General features: G+C 38.5%; 1 protein-coding gene across 1 annotated transcript in view; it reads right to left on the reverse strand.

Moving 5' to 3' along the window:
* The window catches only part of LOC122787878 (granzyme-like protein 1), a 176,156-nt gene that overhangs the window by 141,212 nt on the left and 13,510 nt on the right, over positions 1-21,434 (reverse strand). Inside the window, exons 2-3 of the mRNA XM_044054795.1 lie at positions 20,120-20,282; positions 4,744-4,885 (exon numbers count right to left, since the gene is read on the reverse strand). Of these exons, the coding sequence (XP_043910730.1) occupies positions 4,744-4,885; positions 20,120-20,282 (305 nt within the window). The remainder of the gene's footprint in view (positions 1-4,743; positions 4,886-20,119; positions 20,283-21,434) is intronic.

The raw sequence follows: 21,434 nt of genomic DNA on the forward strand, positions 1-21,434 counted from the left end.
TTTGTGTCTTTGGAGCTTGGCGAGGGTAGAGGCGGTGAAGACTTAAGTTGAGTCATCTGCATATTGTATGATTTTGGTGTTAGGTATGGCAAAGTGGAAATCATTGATAAAGATATTGAACAGCATTGGATTGAGAATGAATCCCTGGGGTACACCAGTGGGGGGAGGTAGAAAAGATGAGGTGCCTTTTCTCCATTTCACAGCCTGAGATCTATCAGACAGGTAACTTGAGAACCAGGATAGGGTATTTTGGGAGATATTAAGGTTAGAAAGGTAGCTCAGCAGATGGGTGCGGTAGACAGTGTCAAATGCCTTGAAGAGGTCTAGTAGAACTTTTGATACTATTTCCCCATAATCACAGTCTTGGTTGACTTTATCTAAGAAAGAGAGAGGAGTGGTTATTGTTCTATGGCCAGATCAGAAGCCGTGTTGAGTTGGAGTGATAAGTTAGGAAAGGCATAAGTTGGAGATGGATGCATCTTTGAAATTGAGGAGAGGATTCCTATGAGGCAGAAGTTTGAGATATTATTGTTTTTGCCACCTTTGTGGAGAGGTAGAATAAAGGCAGCATGCCACAGTTTGGGGACATAGGATTCCTGTATGGATCTATTGATCAGCACGCTAATGGGTAGGGCAATTCCATCTGCAGCAGTTTTGAGAAAGAAGGATGGGATGTTGTCAGGGGCATTGGAACAAGGTTTTAGTTTGGAGAGTAGTTTTTTTATGTAGGAGGTGGATATGGGTTTCAGCTCAAATATGGGAGGAGGGTTAGGGACAATGCGTTGGGTGGAGGCCAGGGTAAAGGGGTTGGGATGAGGGGAAGGATTGTTGTTTGGGAAGGTCTTGATTAGTTATGTTATTGAGTTGATAAAGGAGTTGAAAAGAGAAGCTATTTCTAGATTAGATTTGCTGGTATTAGGGCAGGGATTGTTTTTGGTATCTGGGTTGAGAAGTGAGTTAATCTGAGTTCCAGAATTGTTTGGAGTTTTTGGGGTGGTTGGACTGGTGTTTAATATAGTAGGATTTTTTTGTCTTTGATAATTTGTTTTTAGCAAGGTTGCAGAGTTGTTTATATTTGAGAGGTTTTAAGGGAGTTTGTTGATGAAGTAAAGTTTCCAGGATGTGTCTCTTTGTTGCATAAGTCATTTGGTATCTTTAGTTAGCCATGGGGCGGTATTGATTTTTATTCTTTTTGTTCTTTCTGGAGCCAGGCAGTTTAGGGCATTTAAGAAGGTGGAGCTTTTAAAGCTTTCCAGTTTATTTGTTTGAGGTAGTTAGAGAAAGAGATGGGTCAAAGTTTTTAAGGTTTCGTGTGTGAGTGTATTGGTGTAGATGAGGAGGGGAGCAGGTTACTCAGTGGATGAAAGCTGGGAGGTGGTCACTAACTGAGTCAGAAATAGTGCCAGAGTTAGAGATTTTATTTGGATGGGTGACTAGGATCCAGTCAAGTGGAACCTGGGGGATTAGTTTTGTTGAGTCTAGTAATAGAGTTGGTTAGTTCAGTAAAGTTGAATAGAGTGATAGGGTGGGATTAGACTTATTAATTTTGTTCCAGGCTATATTTACGTCACCTAGTATGTAGGTCTCAAACTTAATATTAGTTGAGGCCTATAGGAGGATTTCTTCAAGGGTTGTGGTATTGTTTCCAGGTGGGATGTAAAGGGCCATGATACAAAGGCTTTTATGGTTATTCATTTTTAATAATCCAGTTACTAACTCTGTGTTATTGAACTGAGGAATGGGATTTGGGAAAGGAATGATGGAGAGAAGGTTGGAGTAGATTAAAGCTACCCCTCCACCTTTCCTGATTAAGTGGTCCTACATGAGAGCTTGAAACCATGGGGGAAGGATTTTAGAGTCAGAGTTGTAGGGTTTAAGCCATGTCTCAGAGATGGCAACAACATCAGGTTGGCTGTGGGTTAGCCAGGCATGAAAGTGGGATGTTTTATTTTTGAGACTCTGAGTATTGATAGTAAATAGTTAAAGGGTTTTCTGGTGGGTCATAAAGCCTGTGACTGGGGAATTGAGGTGAGTGGATGTATTAGGTCCAGGGCTGGGGTGTATATCTTCTGCTAGAAAGAGGATGTTGAAGGATAGTAGGAGTTTTGGTTTGTTTTTTAAGTGTTTTGGACAGTGTAATATTGGTTTAGGTATATGAGGTTTTATAAAGGATGGTATAATTTTTAGTTTAAAGTAATGGAGTGGGTTAGGCTGGACTAAAGAAGAGGAAATAGTGTGAAAGTATGACTTTGTGGGGTAAGGATGGTGGTTGGGAGTGGGATTGTGTGAGAGAAAAGAGGAGGGCAATTGTTTGGTGAAGTAGGAGGTAGCATGGTGTAATGGGATTAGAAATAGTAAGAGGATAAAGGGAATGTGGAGGGTTTGGCACAGTAAAGAGTGCATAGTAAGAGAGTGAATCTTTGGTGTGCTAAGATTTGTAGTATTTATAATAGTATGGTTGAGTCTGATACTAGAAAGGGGATTAGATGTGTGTACTGACTTTAAAGGATTACATGGGAGTGAATGTGGTTGATGTGTGTAGATTAGAGGGGGAGGGGAAATAGTAAGGTAGAGATTGGTTGGATGGAAGAAAAATGGGGAGGAAACAGTGATCAGAATAAAAGTAGGCTTAGTGGGGGTGGGTAGGATATGGAGGTAGGGTAGAGGAGCCGAGTGAGTCCGAAGGCCTAACGGGACAGGTCAACACCTAAGCAAGAAAAGAATAGAAGAAAAACAATCAGTTGAAGGAGGAGTACAGGTAAGAAGTGGAGAGGAGGGGAGGATAATACAGATTGCAGAGGTTAGAATAAAACAGTTTGTAGGATGAAAATAGATTTACAAGAGGAATGAGGCGGAAAGGCCAACCACAGAGAAAAATACAGAAGGTTACATACACAGTAAAAAAAGAAGTACTTAGGAAAACAACAGAAATTATAAATAGTTATTGAGAAAATACAATAAGGAATGAGCAAAAAGGTGAAGTATTGAGCCGCAGACGACTACACTCAGTCAGGAACAATCACGCAACATTAAAACTACAAGTTAAGGAGGAAAGCTGACAGAACAGGTAAGTCAGGAAGAAAAACAGAGAGCTTTGATTTGGATGAAAGTACATAAATAAAGATAAGATATAGAAAAAAAATGAGAGCAGAGTGTAAGGGGACTAAGGTAAAGGAAAACTGATATCTTAAATCAATTAGCAGATGTTTAGAAGAAAAAAACACCAAGGGGGGGGGTACCAATAGTGTGCTCTCCAGGCAAGATAGCTACTGTATAAGTTAACAAATAAAATAATATAAAAGTAAAACACTAAAACTTACAGAATAAATGTGTCTTCAGCTTAAACGAAATAAACGGCCGAGATGTGGCTTTGAGCTATGAATGGAAATGCCGATAATGAAATATCGGCATATGTATGCATATGTACACACACATTATAAACACACACACACCTTTCAGTAGGTAGCAATGCAATTTAGCAAGACATGCATGCATGTATGGGCAATAAGGGTGATACAAATTGTTCCTGCCCATGACCCCAGAACATGTGTAGGGTAGTCCTACAGTTATGTCTACACTTGTGTGGACAATCAGTATTATGCAGTGATTATAGAGTTAGCACTCTGCACAGTGCTATATGGAATATATATATGCTACTATAATACACTAACTTTCATACCAAAAATCAGGTCTAGTCAGTCATCACATTTAGCAGAGATCATCTATACACCAGGGTATTTTCTTGTCCCCACTAAACATACATGCACCAGCATCGACGACCTTTTATTTTGTGCATTACAGACTGATGAAATGTGTGCATATGTTATCATAGTTCTAAGAATGAAGCTAAAAGCTTAAAAAATACCACTTAAAGACTAAGATCTGTGTCCTTACATTTATTTGACTGCATTGGCAGTGTCTTGCTGTGTGACTTTCATCTTTGTTCACGTTGCAGTCTACCTGAAAAAGACATGATGCTCGCTGCTGCTCCTTTATCAGGTACAGTCCTGTGGCACACATTCAGTCCACCATCCACATGTGCAAGTGACATAGGACAAGGATAATGTATATGCAGCATAACATTATCACCGTTCACATTTATTTATCTTGTTAATGTCTAGACCGCATGCAAATAGGAGAATGCCTATGCCTGTGTGCCGATGTGCACCATCTGAAAACCCTGAATTTTTGTATATGTACTATAATACACATTGCCTTTGGCCCAGCTCACAAATGAAAAAAAAATCAATAGATCATCCCACTTGTCTAGATAATAAGTAAATAAACATTATTTACCAAGAAATTGTAGTTCACAAGGGGTGCATAAATAATTTTAGCACGAAAGTGACATTTGAGATGCCATAATTATGCCATATAATGATAAATAAAATATTCTGATTGTTATATAATTATAATCTTATATTTGTTATATTGTATTATACTATACCGTATTATACTATTTTTGTTTATAATGTACTGTTCTAAACTAGGCATCTAAGAAAAAGCATCTGAAATGTGTTTTATTTCAAACAGTATTTAAAGACATTAAATTAAAAAAAATCCCCTTTTTAGTTTCTCCTTGTATACAAAACACACACACACACACACACACACACACACACACACACACACACATATATATATATATATATATTGCTCTAAATATAAAGCTTAGCGCACTTAAGATAATAACACTGAAAAACAAAAGATACGAGAGGTAGCTTCTGTGTAAAATGCTCTTACCTTCAAGAGCATAATGTCATTAGGTGATCCTATACTTCCATGATTATAATCAGGGTGGACGTGATACTTTTGCACTCCAAAGGTTTGCAGTGATGCCTCCTGCTGCTCTGCATTGTGAGCACCTAGCAGTACAGTTATGGTTCTGAAAGAAAATGACAAATAATAGTTGTTGTGCTACTTTAAGTTTAGCCTAACTGATATGTACAGAAAAGTGGACATTCTCACTTTGCTCTGAAGTCGTCTTTCTTTTTCCTGCAGTTCATTACTTAGTCTAGTACAGTACAGTTCATTTTTAATTTGCACCTGTAACTTGCTAAATGCACAAGTCCATATTTGACAGGTTGCTGTCTGCTCTGTCAGTAAAAGCAATGAGAGTTGTTGGAAGACAGTAGCATGGCTGTGATATTGAACCTTATCATTCTATGTTTGTTTATTTTTTAATTAAAGTTTCACCAAGGAATATCCTGGGGTGGGTTGCCCAAATCATTTATGCAGATGTGGTGGAGTAGGCCATGGTTTTGGAGAAATCACTCATTCTTCCTTCATGCTGTCATTTAATTTACAACATCACGTAGGAGAGGAATTACAAATACAAATTCATAATTTATTATTTCCTTCTGTAGCACCCAGTTGTAACAATTCTCAGCATCGTATAGAAAACTGTATATGTAATGGTAAATAAAACACACACTTATAATTGGTTTAGTACAAAAAAATCTATACTTATTACAAATAACTGTCTGAAAATTTTCTATTCTTTTATAAAAATATATACTGAGTAATTCCTTGTCTATAACTTGGCTAATAAGGGTCCTTAACTCCCCAAGAGCTGGGTAATGAGTTTGTCAGTGACAGCAGTCATGTTGCATCCAAGGGCATCTAAATGCTTCAGCCTTGCCTTCCATTGCATTGTCAGGAAGACCATGGTGCTTTTAGCATGGCATGAAGGTGGTCAGCTCAGCAGGCTAAAACAAAGACCATAGAGGATCTGGAGCCTATTGGGCAGCAATTCCACATAGACTATAATACGCAGAAACTGAAAAGTTATAACATGTAAAACTACCACGACATGTTGTTGTTTGTCTTTCGGCTTTTTCCCGATAAGGGGTCACCACAGCGGAACTCCGGTCCGCTAATGATTGGCAGTAGATTTTTTTACGAAACACTGAGGTGCCAGCTCAATGTCCAACCTTCAATGAAAGCACGCTCATTTACGCATGCATGTCTTTCGAATGCTACCCAACTGCGGGGAGGACATGCAGACTCCACACAGAAGGCAGTCCCAAGCCGAGAATCGAACAGGAGAACCTCTTGCTGTGAGGTAACAATGCTACCGCTGTACCATGACAGGACCTAAATAGAAATAGATCGTTTACCAACTAGATTCAGTTTGAGTTCATTTCATGGAGTCTAAAACACTGATTTAGAAAAAGCCCAGCTTGTGTATAAGGAATACAGTGCATTCTATTGTAATACTGAACATATTGCCTCGGTGACAGAAGTTTATTGGGTAGAATTAACAATTTAAGACAGTCCTAACAGATAAAAATGATATTGGATGATAAAACACATCTGCCAAAAGTCAGCCTGTTGTCAGATACCAAGAAATTAATTTATAACACTTGATAGGATTTCATATAATGAAACTATTAGGTTGTAAATACGTTTGTTAGGAAAAACAGTATTAGTTATATGGGATTTAATAGCTATAGGAATATACTCACATATACAAAGGATATAATGAAAACAGAGTGCTTATATGTTTACTAGGAGATAAAATTAAAGATATAAGTTGGGTCCTGTACAAGCTTCACCTGCCTGACAAGACCAGTTGCAGAATCTAGGTATACACAGGGACAAATGATACTAGTTTGAATAATTTGCACTTGAGTACAGGCAGGATGGAGTGGGTGGAGAAGAGTGTCAGAAGTGATTTGTGACAGACGAGTACCAGTAAGAGTGAAAGGGAAGGTCTACAAGAGGGTAATGAGACCAGCTATGTTATATGGGTTGGAGACAGTGGCATTGACAAAAAGGCAGGAGTCAGAGCTTGACGTGGCAGAGTTGAAGATGTTAAGATTTGCACTGGGTGTGACGAGGATGGAAAGGATTAGGCATAAGTATATTAGAGGGTCAGCCCAGGTTGGAAGGTTTGGAGACAAAGCCAGAGAGGCAAGATTACGTTGGGTTGGACATGTGCTGAGGAGGGATGCAGAGTATATTGGGGAAAAAGATGCTAAGGATGAAGCTGCCAGGTAACAGGAAAAGAGGAAGGCCTATGATAAGTTTTATGGATGTGGTGAGAGAGGACATGCAGGTGGTTGGTGTGACAGAGCAAGATACAGAGGACAGGAACAAATTGAAACAGTTGATCCGCTGTGGTGACCCCTAATGGGAGCAGCCAAAAGAAGAAGAAGAAGAAGATTTGCACTCCATAACAAAAGAAATTTTAACTTTAATAACTTTTACTCCTGAAAAAGGGATTACACTGATTTTTTTCCCAAAAACTGCTTATGGGGAGCATCAAAAAAGTCAGAAACAACAGCAAAATTGATTGGTTCAAAGTTTTCATGAAGAGGGCAGTACAACAACACAACTTGGAAGTCTAAATTGGCATAAAATGTTTCTGACCACAGTGGCCAAAATTACTTTAGCACAAACCCATCTACTCTCCACTCTAATATATGGCTCTCCAATTTTAACTAATCTAAGGAAAACTGACTTATGTAAGCTAGAAGCATGTTATAATAAAATTGCTAAGTTTGCATCTGACTGCCCATATAACACACATCATTGTACAGCTTTAAGGATACTAGACTGGCTTGAGCTTCCCAACATTATTTTTTACAACCAACTCTCTCTAACTCACAAAATTGTAACACAACCAACTAGAACCCCTGCACTACAAAATCTCATCCTTCCTTACAGTTCCAGCAGACCACTTCACTCTAACAATAAGAACTTGCTCACCATCTCCAAGGCCAACAACACTGCAGGAGAATCTTTATTTTACAACTGTATATCTCGTATATGGAACTCCCTTCCTAAATCCATTCTCCCAATCTCATCTACTAACCACTTTAAGCTTATCAAAAAAATAAGTGGCTATGTTCCTTTGCTAACCCCTCATAAGTGCTGTGATACATCATGGTACACCCAAAACATATCCAACTTCTCCCCCGGTGTTTAATTATTTGTTCCTACCAGCCTGTCTTAACCTTATCTTGACACAAGTCATACCTACAAATAGTACTAGCTATGTTCAAAGCCTAGGTTTTGTTGTCAAGATGTAACAAATTTGTATGTTCTTATGTACACTACATTTTGTTTACTTTATACTGTATTGATTGCTGTAATGTGTGCATGAAAATTTACTGTTACTCATGGAGCTTTTCTCCCCGGGCCTCTGCTGCAAAAGGACCCGTGTCCAGTCGGACTTTCCCAGTAAACAAATGTTGAATAGATAAAATAAATAAACTAAAAGGATTTGATTTTCTCTAAATCTGAGTCCTAACTTTAATCATGGAAGACAACTATCAAAGGCAGGAAGGAGAATCTTAGTACATGACCAATGTTTATATAGCGGGAGATAAGCACATTTTTCAGTATGCCAGCATCAGTCAGCAATTTACACTGTTGGCAAATGCATTCGACTTTTAATAATAAATGCACTTTTAGCAAAAAGTACCTGAAGATAAGCATGAAGTATAAGCAGCAGTGAACAGTTATGTGCATAATGTGCCATGTTTATGTATAACCTTGATTCATACAGATAAAGTCATAGAATATGAAGCTCAAATGAAATGCAAATGAACACAGTTATGTAGGAATGTGTAATGAGCTCAGTGCAGTGCAGAAATGCTGTCATTTTGCTGCCTCCTGCATACTAGCGTACTTTCAGTAATGTACTCTGTCCATTGCTGTCTTCCTTTATGCTGCAGGTTTTCAGCTGTGTACCCATACGTGACCCTTAAGGTACCTAAAACAGAAACGTCTTGTAGCGTTTGCCTGTTCACTATTGACTAGTCTTCCTTAACTGTAGGCAACATCAGAAATACTGGATTCAAATTTTGTTTATATTAGTTATGCCAGTAAAAGGGGAAAATGTATCATACAGTTATTAACTCGGATATGGAACAAACTACTGGAAGATTCTACATCAGCTGAATCCCAGTTTGCAGTCAAAGACACATTAGAAACCTAGATGATTAGGAAATTCAAATATACTGTTTGGAATACACCTTCCAAGCACAGTAGGTCATCCCTTAATTCTAATACTATTGTACAGCTTCCTACTGCTCACCTGATGTATCACTCTATTTTAGTTTCATGGTGCTCTCCACGGCACTTTGCTAGTCCCATTTTAATGTGGGGCACATTTTGTCTTCATCTTCATTTCCCATCCCAAAAGATGTTGTCACTTGTAACAACAAAATGTGTTCCTTGATGATGTATGTTAAACACTGGTATTTTGGGCACCATAATTCCAAATAAGTGCTAATACAGCACCAGATAAAAGATCCATGCATCCATCCATCCAACCACAACCCTTTTTCCCATTTTTGCAGATAGGGTTGGGGTGTCACTTCAACAGTGACAGTCTTCTAGAGCCAATATTCACACAACTGGGTTGTTAATGTACATTTTCTTTGCAAAGTTCATGTATGTCAGAGTGATGCTTGAGTTTCCATCCATATTATGGATTTTCACATTGCATCCAACTCAAGAATGTTCTACAGCACTCTTGCCTCAGTCCCCAAGTTATATGTACCAAGGACTTCAGACTTGCTTTACTTACTGATATTTATCTAATGTGATGGGTTAAAGTGCACTTAAATGAAACGGTTTGTTTCCAGAGATTCAACAAAATGATATATGCAAATATAGTTAAGAAGAAATTATGAAGAAAGATCATTTGCAAAAGTTGAAATGGTACCAGGTATCCATCTCACTGAAAATATGTCCATATGAACAACTACAGTGCAAGGAAAGGAAGACAGTTAAAGAGCTGCCTATGATGTTGACAGTGCAAAACAACAAAAGTAAATACTACAAAGGTGTAATCTTTTGTGAGACACCACAGGAGTCGATGCAGAAGCAGGGAGATGAGTGGTTACCTCTGAGCCGTGAAGAAACATGAAAATGCCTAACTGCACAGTACTGATAACTCTAATAAGAAACTCATTTTGCAGAGCATGACCTTTAGCTCAAGGGGATCATTCTGCCAAGAGGTGAAGCTTAGTTTGTGAGGAAAGGAAGAGTACCTGCTTGTGGGATGTAGGTAAGTAGCTGAGAAGGATACTCTCACTTAAGACTTGCATTTACTACTAAGTGTGCTAAGGAAACAGGATGTTTAATTAAGAGATGAAGACACATAGAGATGCTCCAGTAGGAAGACAGAATATTTAGGGATGTAGAGTTCCAGCAAAAATTTGGGAATGGTCCAGTTCTGTAGCCACAGGTGACAAAGTGTAATATGATGTACCTACTGAGAATGGACAACATACTGGGTGTGAGGAATGCACTATGGACACTCTCGACATCTTGACATTAAGAGATGGTCATTATGAGTGTAAAAAAGTCTGTTCAGGTTTTAGTAACAAAGGTTTCCCCCAGTTCAAAAAGATGCAACAGATAAAACCGCCTCCATCGCATCCAACCCCACAGTGCTACATAACGATGTGCTTCAAAGAGACAGCCTCTCTCTCCTTTTCCTCTCTGTAAATAGACTCATTTCTAACCACCCCACACTGCCTGTTATCATATATGCTGATAATACAATAGTCTTCTGGTTTGATTCCCCTTCCCTGCTACTATTAATAAGTCCTACAACAGGGCCTATTTTAACTTACCCACTAGGTGTGGTATCTAGGCGTTGGATTGATTATAACATTTTCAGGTCCTGACAAATATCATGCTTTTTTTACATAAAGGAAAGAAATTCTTGGCAAGCTAATTATTTCACTTCAGCTGGAATATGTCCTCCCTTTTATACCTGTTGCATCTGTGGCACACAACGTCTCACTTCAAATAGCCCCAAATCATATTTTTTTCCCACAGAAACAACACTATACTTTAAATTCCAAAATGTGAAAATGGCTTCGTATACAACAAAGATATCTTAGCTCTTTTCTATGATTCCTAACCTGTAAGCTTCTTAAACTAGAATAATTTCCTTTCCTTGCTAGCAGACCTGCACTAAGTCCTGTGATAACCTAAGTTTACTTTTTTGGATCCCTCACACACACAAACATAGTAAAATAGCAATGTCCTATGTATTTTAAGCTATTCACTTTTTCAACATTAACATTCATACTTAGTTATTTCAGGGGAGGAGTTGTATATATTGTGATCTGAGAGGCAGGAGTTCATTTCTGCACAAAATGATTATATCATATATGTCCATTTTTAAAAATAATGCTATTCATTCTTGGGACTTTGAAGTGGAAAAAAAAAACACAAAGCCTCCAGTTAAAATGGAAACTAAACTCTGGTTTTGTAAACTATAAACCTAAGTACATTTTCCATTGTGAAATGAAGTACAAAAACTGCATAGTACTATTTGACGTTATCATTTGAAAATACAAATATCACCAGGCCAAGGGGCTACAGGTTAGAGCTCTGTTTCTCAGAAAATGGACTCACAAAAATAATACATATCATTTGGGCACCAAAGGGGTGAATAACTGTGCAAGGGCAGCCTGATAAAAAATGGGACCACCTCCTTATTGGCATGGAATCCCACAGCCATGAAACAAACAGTTTGTTACTGTTACTAAGAAAACCTACTTAGGATCCTGCAATGAGCATTATTGATGCATGTAATCTTATAACTGCTACAGTGTTTATCTAAAACATCTACCCACAGATATTGTGAGAAGTCATTCACATGTATTTGATTTATTTCAACTTACCATTGAAACTGTAACAACTTTCACTACTTATCAAACATTGTGATGTATTATATTAGGTCTCTCACACCCATGTGTATTTGTATAGTTTTTATATTTTTATGTATGTGTTTTATATTTATCTAGTGTCATTCTCAACAGCAGTTAGTTGCTTATATGACAACATATTTCAGATACCTGGTAGAGTAACTACTTTAAATAAAAAATACTCAAAAACATAGGCTGTGATTTATCCTATTCATCCCTTATTTGTTTATATACTGAGCTGTCCTGGTTTGCCAGTTACACTCCAGATGTGCTTATAACACCCAGTAGAATGAGAGCAGATGAGTGTTACCATTTGGTCACTAGCAAGAACTGATTTAGGGACTAAGCTTGATAAACTGAAATGCCTAGTGGGCAAACTCTTGGATAATACTAGTGGAGTGTCTGGTGGATATGGCGGACAAAACCCCAAAAAATAACCCTCAGCTGCTAGGTCTGGCTGGAGAGAAAGAAAAAGAGGGAACTGCTTATGTTTTTAAAATGTGATCTGGTGGAAGGTCTTATTATGAACTCTGTGCTCTGGTGGAAGGTCTTATTATGAACTCTGTGCTCTGGTGGAAGGTCTTATTATGAACTCTGTGCTCTGGTGGAAGGTCTTATTATGAACTCTGTGCTCTGATGGAAGGTCTTATTATGAACTCTGTGCTCTGATGGAAGGTCTTATTATGAACTATGTGCTCTGATGGAAGGTCTTATTGTGAAATCAGCTTATCTAATCAAAATTTAACAAGACCATCAAGCCTAATGGCTGCACTAACTGCAAATGAAACTGCTAAACAGATTATCTTCTGTTTGGCCTATGAGTCATTTAATTATCATCTCCTGAGACAAGCTACATCAGGGAGATCCTTCTTGCTAAGTGGCTGCACTATTTCACCTTAAAGACTTTAAAAGTGAGAAAGCTATTTAATGAAGTTAGATCTTTATATTTTAGAAATGGGATCATCTCCTGACTGAGGTACACAACATTGCTTCAGGTGCATTGGAAGAGCCAAGAGAAAGAATTTGAGTTCTGATGAAGCTCACCTTTTTTTATTAGTGATAAGCTGCTACAACTGGAAATGCCAAATGAGAAAGTCACCATTACAAAGGCAAGTGAGAATGAAAAATTGTCAGACAGAGGCAGGGGATCAGATCCCTTGGTTTAACACTGATGAAGTCAGAGGAGGAAAGCATGAAAGACCCATCTTTGAATAATGTTACAGTAATATAGACAATGAATAAAATTTTTGTTGAAAAGAGAATTACTGATCCAGCTGTAGTGAGGAATAAGGGAACAGCACAGTTATGAGTGTACACTGGTGCTTGCTGGCTTACTCTCTTCTGTAACAGCACAATGATGAGTGTACACTGGTGCTTGCTGGTTACTCACATCTGTAACAGCACAATGATGAGTGTACACTGGTGCTTGCTGGTTACTCACATCTGTAACAGCACAATGATGAGTGTACACTGGTGCTTGCTGGTTACTCACATCTGTAACAGCACAATGATGAGTGTACACTGGTGCTTGCTGGTTACTCACATCTGTAACAGCACAATAATGAATGTACACTAGTGCTTGCTGGTTACTCACATCTGTAACAGCACAATGATAAGTGTACACTGGTGCTTGCTGGTTACTCACATCTGTAACAGCACAATGATGAGTCTACACTGGTGCTTGCTGGTTACTCACCTCTGTAACAGCACAATGATGAGTGTACACTGGTGCTTGCTGGTTACTCACATCTGTAACAGCACAATGATGAGTGTACACTGGTGCTTGCTGGTTACTCATATCTGTAACAGCACAATGATGAGTGTACACTGGTGCTTGTTGGTTGCTCACATCTGTAACAGCACAATGATGAGTTTACACTGGTGCTTGCTGGTTACTCACATCTGTAACAGCACAATGAGTGTACACTAGTGCTGGTTACTCACATCTGTAACAGCACAATGATGAGTGTACACTGGTGCTTCCTGGTTACTCACATCTGTAACAGCATAATGATGAGTCTGCACTGGTGCTTGCTGGTTACTCACATCTGTAACAGCACAATAATGAGTGTACACTAGTGCTTGCTGGCTTACTCTCATCTGTATGTACTAATGCTGCAGGCTTAACCTGCTAGGAATCATTAAGTTGTGTACTCAATGTCTGCATTACTGTGACTGTTTAACCTTTCTTTTTAAGTCACATATACCTGTGTGCAATGTTTTATAGCACAGGCATGTTTGTTACTGGTCACAACTGTGTTTTAAGTAACTGTCATTCTGTGTGTCATTGCTGTATATGTTTGCTGCTGTTCTACTTTTTTTCCTGTTGCATAACTAATGGGATCTATTCTTTTCTCCTCTTTTGTTATTCTTTTGGTTATAGTATTTAAAAAGTTTAAACCTGTTTGTATTTTTCATAAATTATTATCACTGTTGATTCATGTTTAAACTTTGCTCTACTAATGTCAAGGTTTATCAACCCCATTCAAGAGGAGTCACTAATGGACTGTACAAGGAGGCAGAAGGTCAACATTTTGTGTGATCAGGAACATATAATTAAGCATTAACCCATGATTGGATGTGGGTAGTGCTGGATTTACCCATGGTTCATGTGGTTTGATTAAAAGTGATCAAACAAAGGCAACAGTGGTTAAATTCAGCATTACCCACACCCAGGAGTTGGTTATTGCTATTATACACTGACATTATTAGTTAAAAGGAAACCAAGGTGGGTGGTATCCGTTTGCTTATCAAGTGTTGCCCACTTCTTGGGGTGGGTATAAAATCAAGAAGGAAGAACACTCTAACTGGAATCATCTTTTTCTTCTGGAGGTCCACGTCTAAGTCATGAAAAGGACTCCACTGTCTAAGTCCTGATAGGGACACTGACATTAAGAAATTGCATACCTTTTATAAATGTCTTTGTAAAATGGCCCTGTAGTGTTTCTACATGCTGATACCCATTCTTCTGCTTTTACTGATGTATGCGTATAGGACTTCTGTCCCCACAACATCAGTGCTGCTCAACAGAAGCAATGGAGAAAAAAAAATCTCAGTTGACCTTTTTTTTAAGGAAAAAAATGTGGACATTCTCGGAAGATCCAGATATTTCAGAGGTATGATAGTCTGCCAAGAGTGCACAGAAATATGAGTAGACTCAGATATGTTTCTATTTCTTTCATTTTGCAGAATGCACCTGATTTTTCTTGTATTTAGTCTGCACTCTGCAGCATGTATCAATAGAAATGTCTGGCCGATGAATGATACTTTAGCGGACAGACTTTTTAGTATTGGTATATGCACTATTTACAATGGGCACACTGGTTGAGCTGACCAATCAGCATGCATGTTTTTTAATACTAATGAGAAGTCATTGTATAATTCTGTATAGGTATGACTGTTTACTGAAACATCTGTGTGTCTCAGAATAGAATCACCAATGACTGAAACACTGGCTTTTGTGTTATGCCATAATTGCTTTTTATGTGAGACACTGGTTCATGTCAAACCCCTCAACCTGGAAACATCAAAAATCTGTACAAGGCCCATGAAAAATAGGTACAAATCTGTACGCTGATTAACATATAATTTGCATACATAATTATGCAACCCCCACCCACTCCAATGGAATTGTGGAATACCAACTTTCAAACGCAAACTGAAGAATAGACAACCAAAATATGGCACCACAGTCCTCCTGCAGCCATTCCAATGTCCCATTACCTGGCTATTTCGCCCCATTTACTATAAACACTAATGTATGCATATTGCTTTGCAATGATTATTTGGATTTTATTTTTACATTTTACAGCACAACAATGTCGAAACACTAATAGACATCATCTGGTAAACAAAGCAATACTGTCTCACAATGAAAATAGGCTTGACATTAAAACTTCTCTGCACTTGAAACTCGCATTCATTGAAACAGCATTGAAACCCACATCCAAAGAAAATGCATCTGGCCAGTGGTGGAGAGAGATTACTTTGGGCTGTTTTCAAATCATTGGCCCCTTGCACATAAAACAAGAAACATACATGTGTTCTTTTCTTTGATGCACCTTCCTGACTTTATTAAATTATATTCCTAGAATAATACAACACACTTGTTGGACAGAGCGCATTTTAAATTTGTTTGAACATTTTACCAGTAGGCTGTACTCAGGCAATGAAACAAAATGCATGCACCAATAATGACAAAACTGCCCAATTCAGATTATTTCCATCATAAAAGTCTACTTCCACACCCACACTATAAATAGCATGACAGTAGTGTAAGCCATAGGCACAGCGTCTCACACTTATTTTCAATGTAATTTTTTGGGGGGAGGGGTACAAAAGGTCAAAAACCAGGGACACATTTTAAACATTGCTTGTATAATTTTGTAAACATTGCTTGTATAATTTTGTAAAGTTGCTCGAATAAAATGTTTTACCACCATGCATTTCACTGGCAAGTTTTGAACCCAGGACCCTATGCACTACAATCAGAACAACATACCACTATGCCAAATCAGCAGCTTCCTGAAAAATAGCAAGATTAAAACTTAATGGCTATCATTTAGTGAATTCATCACTTCTCAACATAGCTGTCAACCTCTTAGCACAAAAAACCTGGACAAAGCCAATAACAGGGTAACAAGGGAATACAAATTCAGTTCTCACTTCTCACTATAGCTGTCAACCTCTTAGCACAAAAAACCTGGACAATGAAGCCAATAACAGAGGAATATAAATTCAGTTCTCACTTCTCACCATAGCTTTCAACTCTTAGAACAAAAAACTTGGACAAAGCACACAATTGGTGGTGGCTTGGGACTTATCAGGGACACTTTTTAAACATTGCTTGTATAATTTTATAAAGTTTCTAGAATAAAATGTTGTTACCACCATGCATTTCACTGTCAAGTCTTGAACACAGAACCCTATGCACTGCAGTCAAAACAGCATACCACTATGCTAAATCAGCAGTTTCCTGAAAAAAATAAGAAGACTGAAACTTAATGGCTATCATTTAGTGAATAATTTCAGTTCTCACTTCTCACCATAGCTGTCAACCTCTTAGCACAAACAATATGGGCAAACAACAAAGCCAATAATGGGGGGGGTACAAATTGTGTTCTCACTTCTCATCATAGCTCTCAGCTCTTAGTACAAAAAAAAACAATGTTCTCACTTCTCATCAGAGCTGTCAACTCTTAGCACAAAAATAAAAAAAAAAATCTGGATAAAGCTCAGAAATTGTGGTGGCTAGGGACATTAGGCTCTTTTTACCCTGTATCAAAGGTACAGGGTTTGAGCCTGAATACCTCTAGCCAACAGGTGTATTACATGGGGGCATTTGCACACACACACACACACACACACACACACACACACACACCCTTTGTTCCTTACCTACTTGCAAATGGCAGCATATACAACGTCCGTCCCTCTCCCGAAAACAGTGCAGCATATACAAAATCCCCCTCGCAGCTCTGTCCACCACCCTCTTGCAGCCAGTTTGTGTCCAAAACGGCATTGTGGCAGTTTAAATAAGTAAAACAAAATCCAGCCAGCATAAGCATCTGAAACGGTAGCTTTTTCAAGAAAAGCACTTCCCGCCAGCCGGAAATGATGATGTGAGCTCCTTGAGCTCAATTCCGACTGGCTGGTAGAGCTGACATCCACCCTGACAGCGTGAAAACTCAAAAAAATAAAACAAAAAAGCAAAAAATCGGAAATGAAGGGATGCCACTCGGGAATCGTGGCACCCCTTCATTTGGACCCCAAAACTCGGTAAAAACAGAGTAATTCGGGATAGTTGGGAGATCTAGTTGATGTACCTTTGTGTACTGCAGTCATCTGCAACTGTACTATGTGAAGTGTGCTTCTGTTTGGGAGGTCTCTGAGCTTTGGATAGGTTTTTAGAGAGGACTTCCACATAAGTAGGGTTATGTGCTGTTTGTGTGATTGGTGAAGATGATGAGATATGAGTGCTGACACCCTGCTTAGTGTCAGATATACTGACTGGTGAGTGAGAGAGCCTAGATTCTAAGTTTTTTATATAGATGCACCTCTTGCATGTTGAAGTTGAGTGTCTTAGAAGAAGTGGGTTATCATTGTACATAAGGCAATTGCTGCATTGCCTCAGGATGCCTAAGTCAACCAGGTTGGCTGGAGAAATGGTGGGAAATTGTCCTTCCATAGTGCTAGGTAATGTGGTGTGGTCAGTAACAGGGATTTCCCAGAAATGAACAGTTGGGGATGTTGTGAGAGGCTAAAGTACTAGAGCTGGTGAGTAGGACTAGTGAGGGTACCTCGGAGGCTCAGCTGGTTGATTTACCAAGGAATGAAGCACAACCGCAAAAACCTCCATTTGCACACAGACCCCAACTAAGGGAAAATTAAGTGAGCAGAAGCTTTGCATCTATAACCACCAAAACTAACTGCAATTGTGTTTGTACAGATTTTTGTCCTACCTCTATAAAATCTAAGCTGCTTGTGTACATTTGGGCAGTGGAGCAGATAATCTCTATGGTTACAGTACTCAAGAAAGAAGAAAAAAAAACAAGAAATAAGGAAGACATATATGGTGATGCCCTGTTTGGACTGGACTTCTTAGTCAGTTTAGATATGAAAGCAGGATTAGTTTTGAGTGCAACACAGTAACTATGAAAGATGGGTACAGTGGGTTTCCTAAAACAACATGAAGCTCAGATATTTCTTCTGCTGAGGCTGACTGCCAGTAGAAAGAGTATCTTCCAGGAAAGGTTTTATAAATCTGCTGAAGACGCTGGCTCAGATGGAGGCATTTTTAGTAAAAAATACAAATCCTAAAGTGGTGCAGGATGCCACATGTGGTGTCTGAGAAGAAAGGTACTTTTCATGAAGGTTTTGCACACTTGAAGTGATGGGAGAGAAGAAGAGTCTACCCTTAAATGGAAAGTTGAAATGGTTGTGGGATGGACTTTAATGGAAGAGTAACTAAGCCCAGAAGCTTGCATTTCAGAAAGATAGTCTAAAACTAAAGATACTGGAGTGGAATAGGGATTTTGGCCATGACCTGCAGCACTCCTAGAGAAGCAAGTCCATTTTTCTTTTATGGCATGTAAGTCGATGGCCTTTGTGAAGATGAGAAGCTTTGTATGACTTGGAAGAACAAAGAAGGATTACTGACAATTAACGGCACTGGAGATGTCATACCATAAGACTACAAGAGTAATTTCTGGATGAGGTATGAGAGAGAAGATGGACCAACATGTCTTTACTCCTGCGTTACAATCAGAAGGGCTTCCACATAAAGTATGGATGAAGCAGAGGAAACTACATTTGCCAAGGCAGACAGGGGCAATTAGGAGGACTTCATTCCATAATGCCCCACCCAGATGAATGCCCTTCCCTGCATACCCTCCTGCAGCAGTATAACCCTATCAGACCAATCCACTAAAGTTAAATTCCAGGCCCAACAAAATAAATCCCAGAACTCGTCAGGGGGATGCTCTCTACTCCAGTTACATCTCCAAGATATGGAATACCATACCTGACTGGCTTTAATAGAAACTCCATGCTCATCTCCTAAATGCTAGATTATGTCAATGCTCTGTCTCAGCTGTCTGACTGCTATCCTGCCTACACTTTCTACTTACTTAGTCCCTTTTCTTCTTACCATCACTTGTGATTTTACTTGACCTCTTTTTTAATGCCTCTACCCCCTCATCTACCTTCCAAATTATCCAGGAACTATTGCTTTGGACCCTACAAATTTGTTCCTAATTTGGAACACTCAAATATTAAACTGCGTTTGACATTTACTCTTGGATTTGTATTGTAATATTTTTAAATCATTGTAAGATGTTTATTATGTAAGATGCATGTGTGTGTGTGTGTGTGTGTGTGTGTGTGTGTGTGTGTGTGTAAAACTATAAAATTGTACCTGCAACACATTTTGCCTGATTATCATTTTAGCTCAACTATGATGTACTTACATATGTTTTATGTCTATGTAGCTTTTTTATCAAGACCTCCGCTTTGAAGGGGTCTTGCATGGCCCAGTCAGACAATCTCAGTAAACAAATGCAATAAGTAAATAAACTTTTGCTTTGTGGAGTCTGGCTTCTTGGATCGATTCATCACTAGAAAAATAAGATGGGAAAACAAGATAAAGGAGTCTGTGAAGGTTCCTTGTAAATTACAGCATCCTTGAGATGACCTCCTTGAGGTGGAATCAGAGAGAAGAAATTGTGTATTTCACATTGCCTGAAGAAGCAAACAAGTCAAAACGAGCCCTATATCATAAACGAGCCTCATATCATAAATAGAGTAGTGATCTCTGAGTCACTATGTGGCTGAAACATTTTTAAGGCATTAATGGACAGTGCCAGATTTATTGTGTCAGCTTTGTCTAAAATCAGTGTTATTATATCCTGCTGTTCTAACTCAAAGAGATTGTGACATACCTGCCTGGCACCTCGCAATGAGCCGCTGTCATTATCCAGTCAGGTGCTACCAAAAAGCCTCCACAGTGTACAGTGTCCTTATTTTCCAGTCTCAGATATGCCATATAAGGCTTACTGTGTGGTATTGCTTTCTGTCCTCCAATAATGTAACTCTTCAGAAAATCTGGAAAAAAAAAACATAAAACACACAGTCTCAGGCTGAGATTCCTCAGGAAAATCTGAAAAAAACTTAAAACACAGTCTATCGTTTAACTGAGATTCCTCAGAAAATCTGAAAAAAAAAGTAAAACGTAGCCTATCATTTAGCTGAGATTCATTTAAGGAAGACCTTTGCAGTGAATAGTGTTATGAATGTCACAACTGTGTACTAATGTCATTATCAACACTTTATATGTAGCTGTTTCTCCCTGTCATTCTGTTTTATTTTTTAACAGCTGTGTAAGATAGATGAAATTAATTCAAAACTTGCTTAAAGAAAGAACAAAAAGTACAAGGAAAGGGCTTCATCAGAATAAATACACATGTGCACACAAATGCCCACACTAGGTGCAGGATAAAATAAACCAAAAAAAAATCCACACGCTGATTTGGCTGTTAAAATACACAAAATGAACACTAAGACTATTTTAATGTCTACTGCTCAGCTTGATCTTTTCCAGGCAACCAAAACTAAACAGCACCACTCAGCCTGCAACTTATTTTGTTTGGTTTCTCTGTGGTAAACCTTCAGTTATGCAAGCTAAAACGGTAATTTACTGAGGAGTCAAGAGCACAGTTTAATAGCGCCTTACCTTAGAGCACATAAGTCCAGTGAAGTTAGACCAGTCTTAAAATGTTTTTTAAATAAAGGATTACATTTTGTTGCCCTTAAAATCACGTCGGTAAACAGCCATAGCTGGCATTAGACTCCCAAAAAACCCGTATATGTGGCGGTTCCTGGGTGACCGGTAACCACATGTGACTTCACAAAAGGCTGCAGAGCTTCAGTTGTTGAGGTATAAATCTTCCTGTAGCTACAGATAATAACACAGACTGACTCTTAAATTATCAGATAATATCAGCAGCACTTTAATCTAATCTCTTCCTAATTATAATGGCAACTCTGGCAACATTTCTCTAAAAAAAAAAAAAAAACTTCCATTCTAAGAGTCTAAACGTCTGCATGGTACAGTATTTCAACCTTACAATAAAATTCAACTGTCTGCTTCTCTGGTCAGTTATTTCCTGTCTATAGATCCACCTATTTTCTTGGGTTTACTATGTGTTGTTTTTTTTTTTTTTTTTTTTTTTTTGGTCTAGCAACTCTGACATTTAT

The sequence above is a fragment of the Protopterus annectens genome, chromosome 13.part0 (genome assembly GCF_019279795.1).
Source record: "Protopterus annectens isolate FY-2018-M chromosome 13.part0, PAN1.0, whole genome shotgun sequence".
NCBI lineage: Eukaryota > Metazoa > Chordata > Ceratodontiformes > Protopteridae > Protopterus > Protopterus annectens.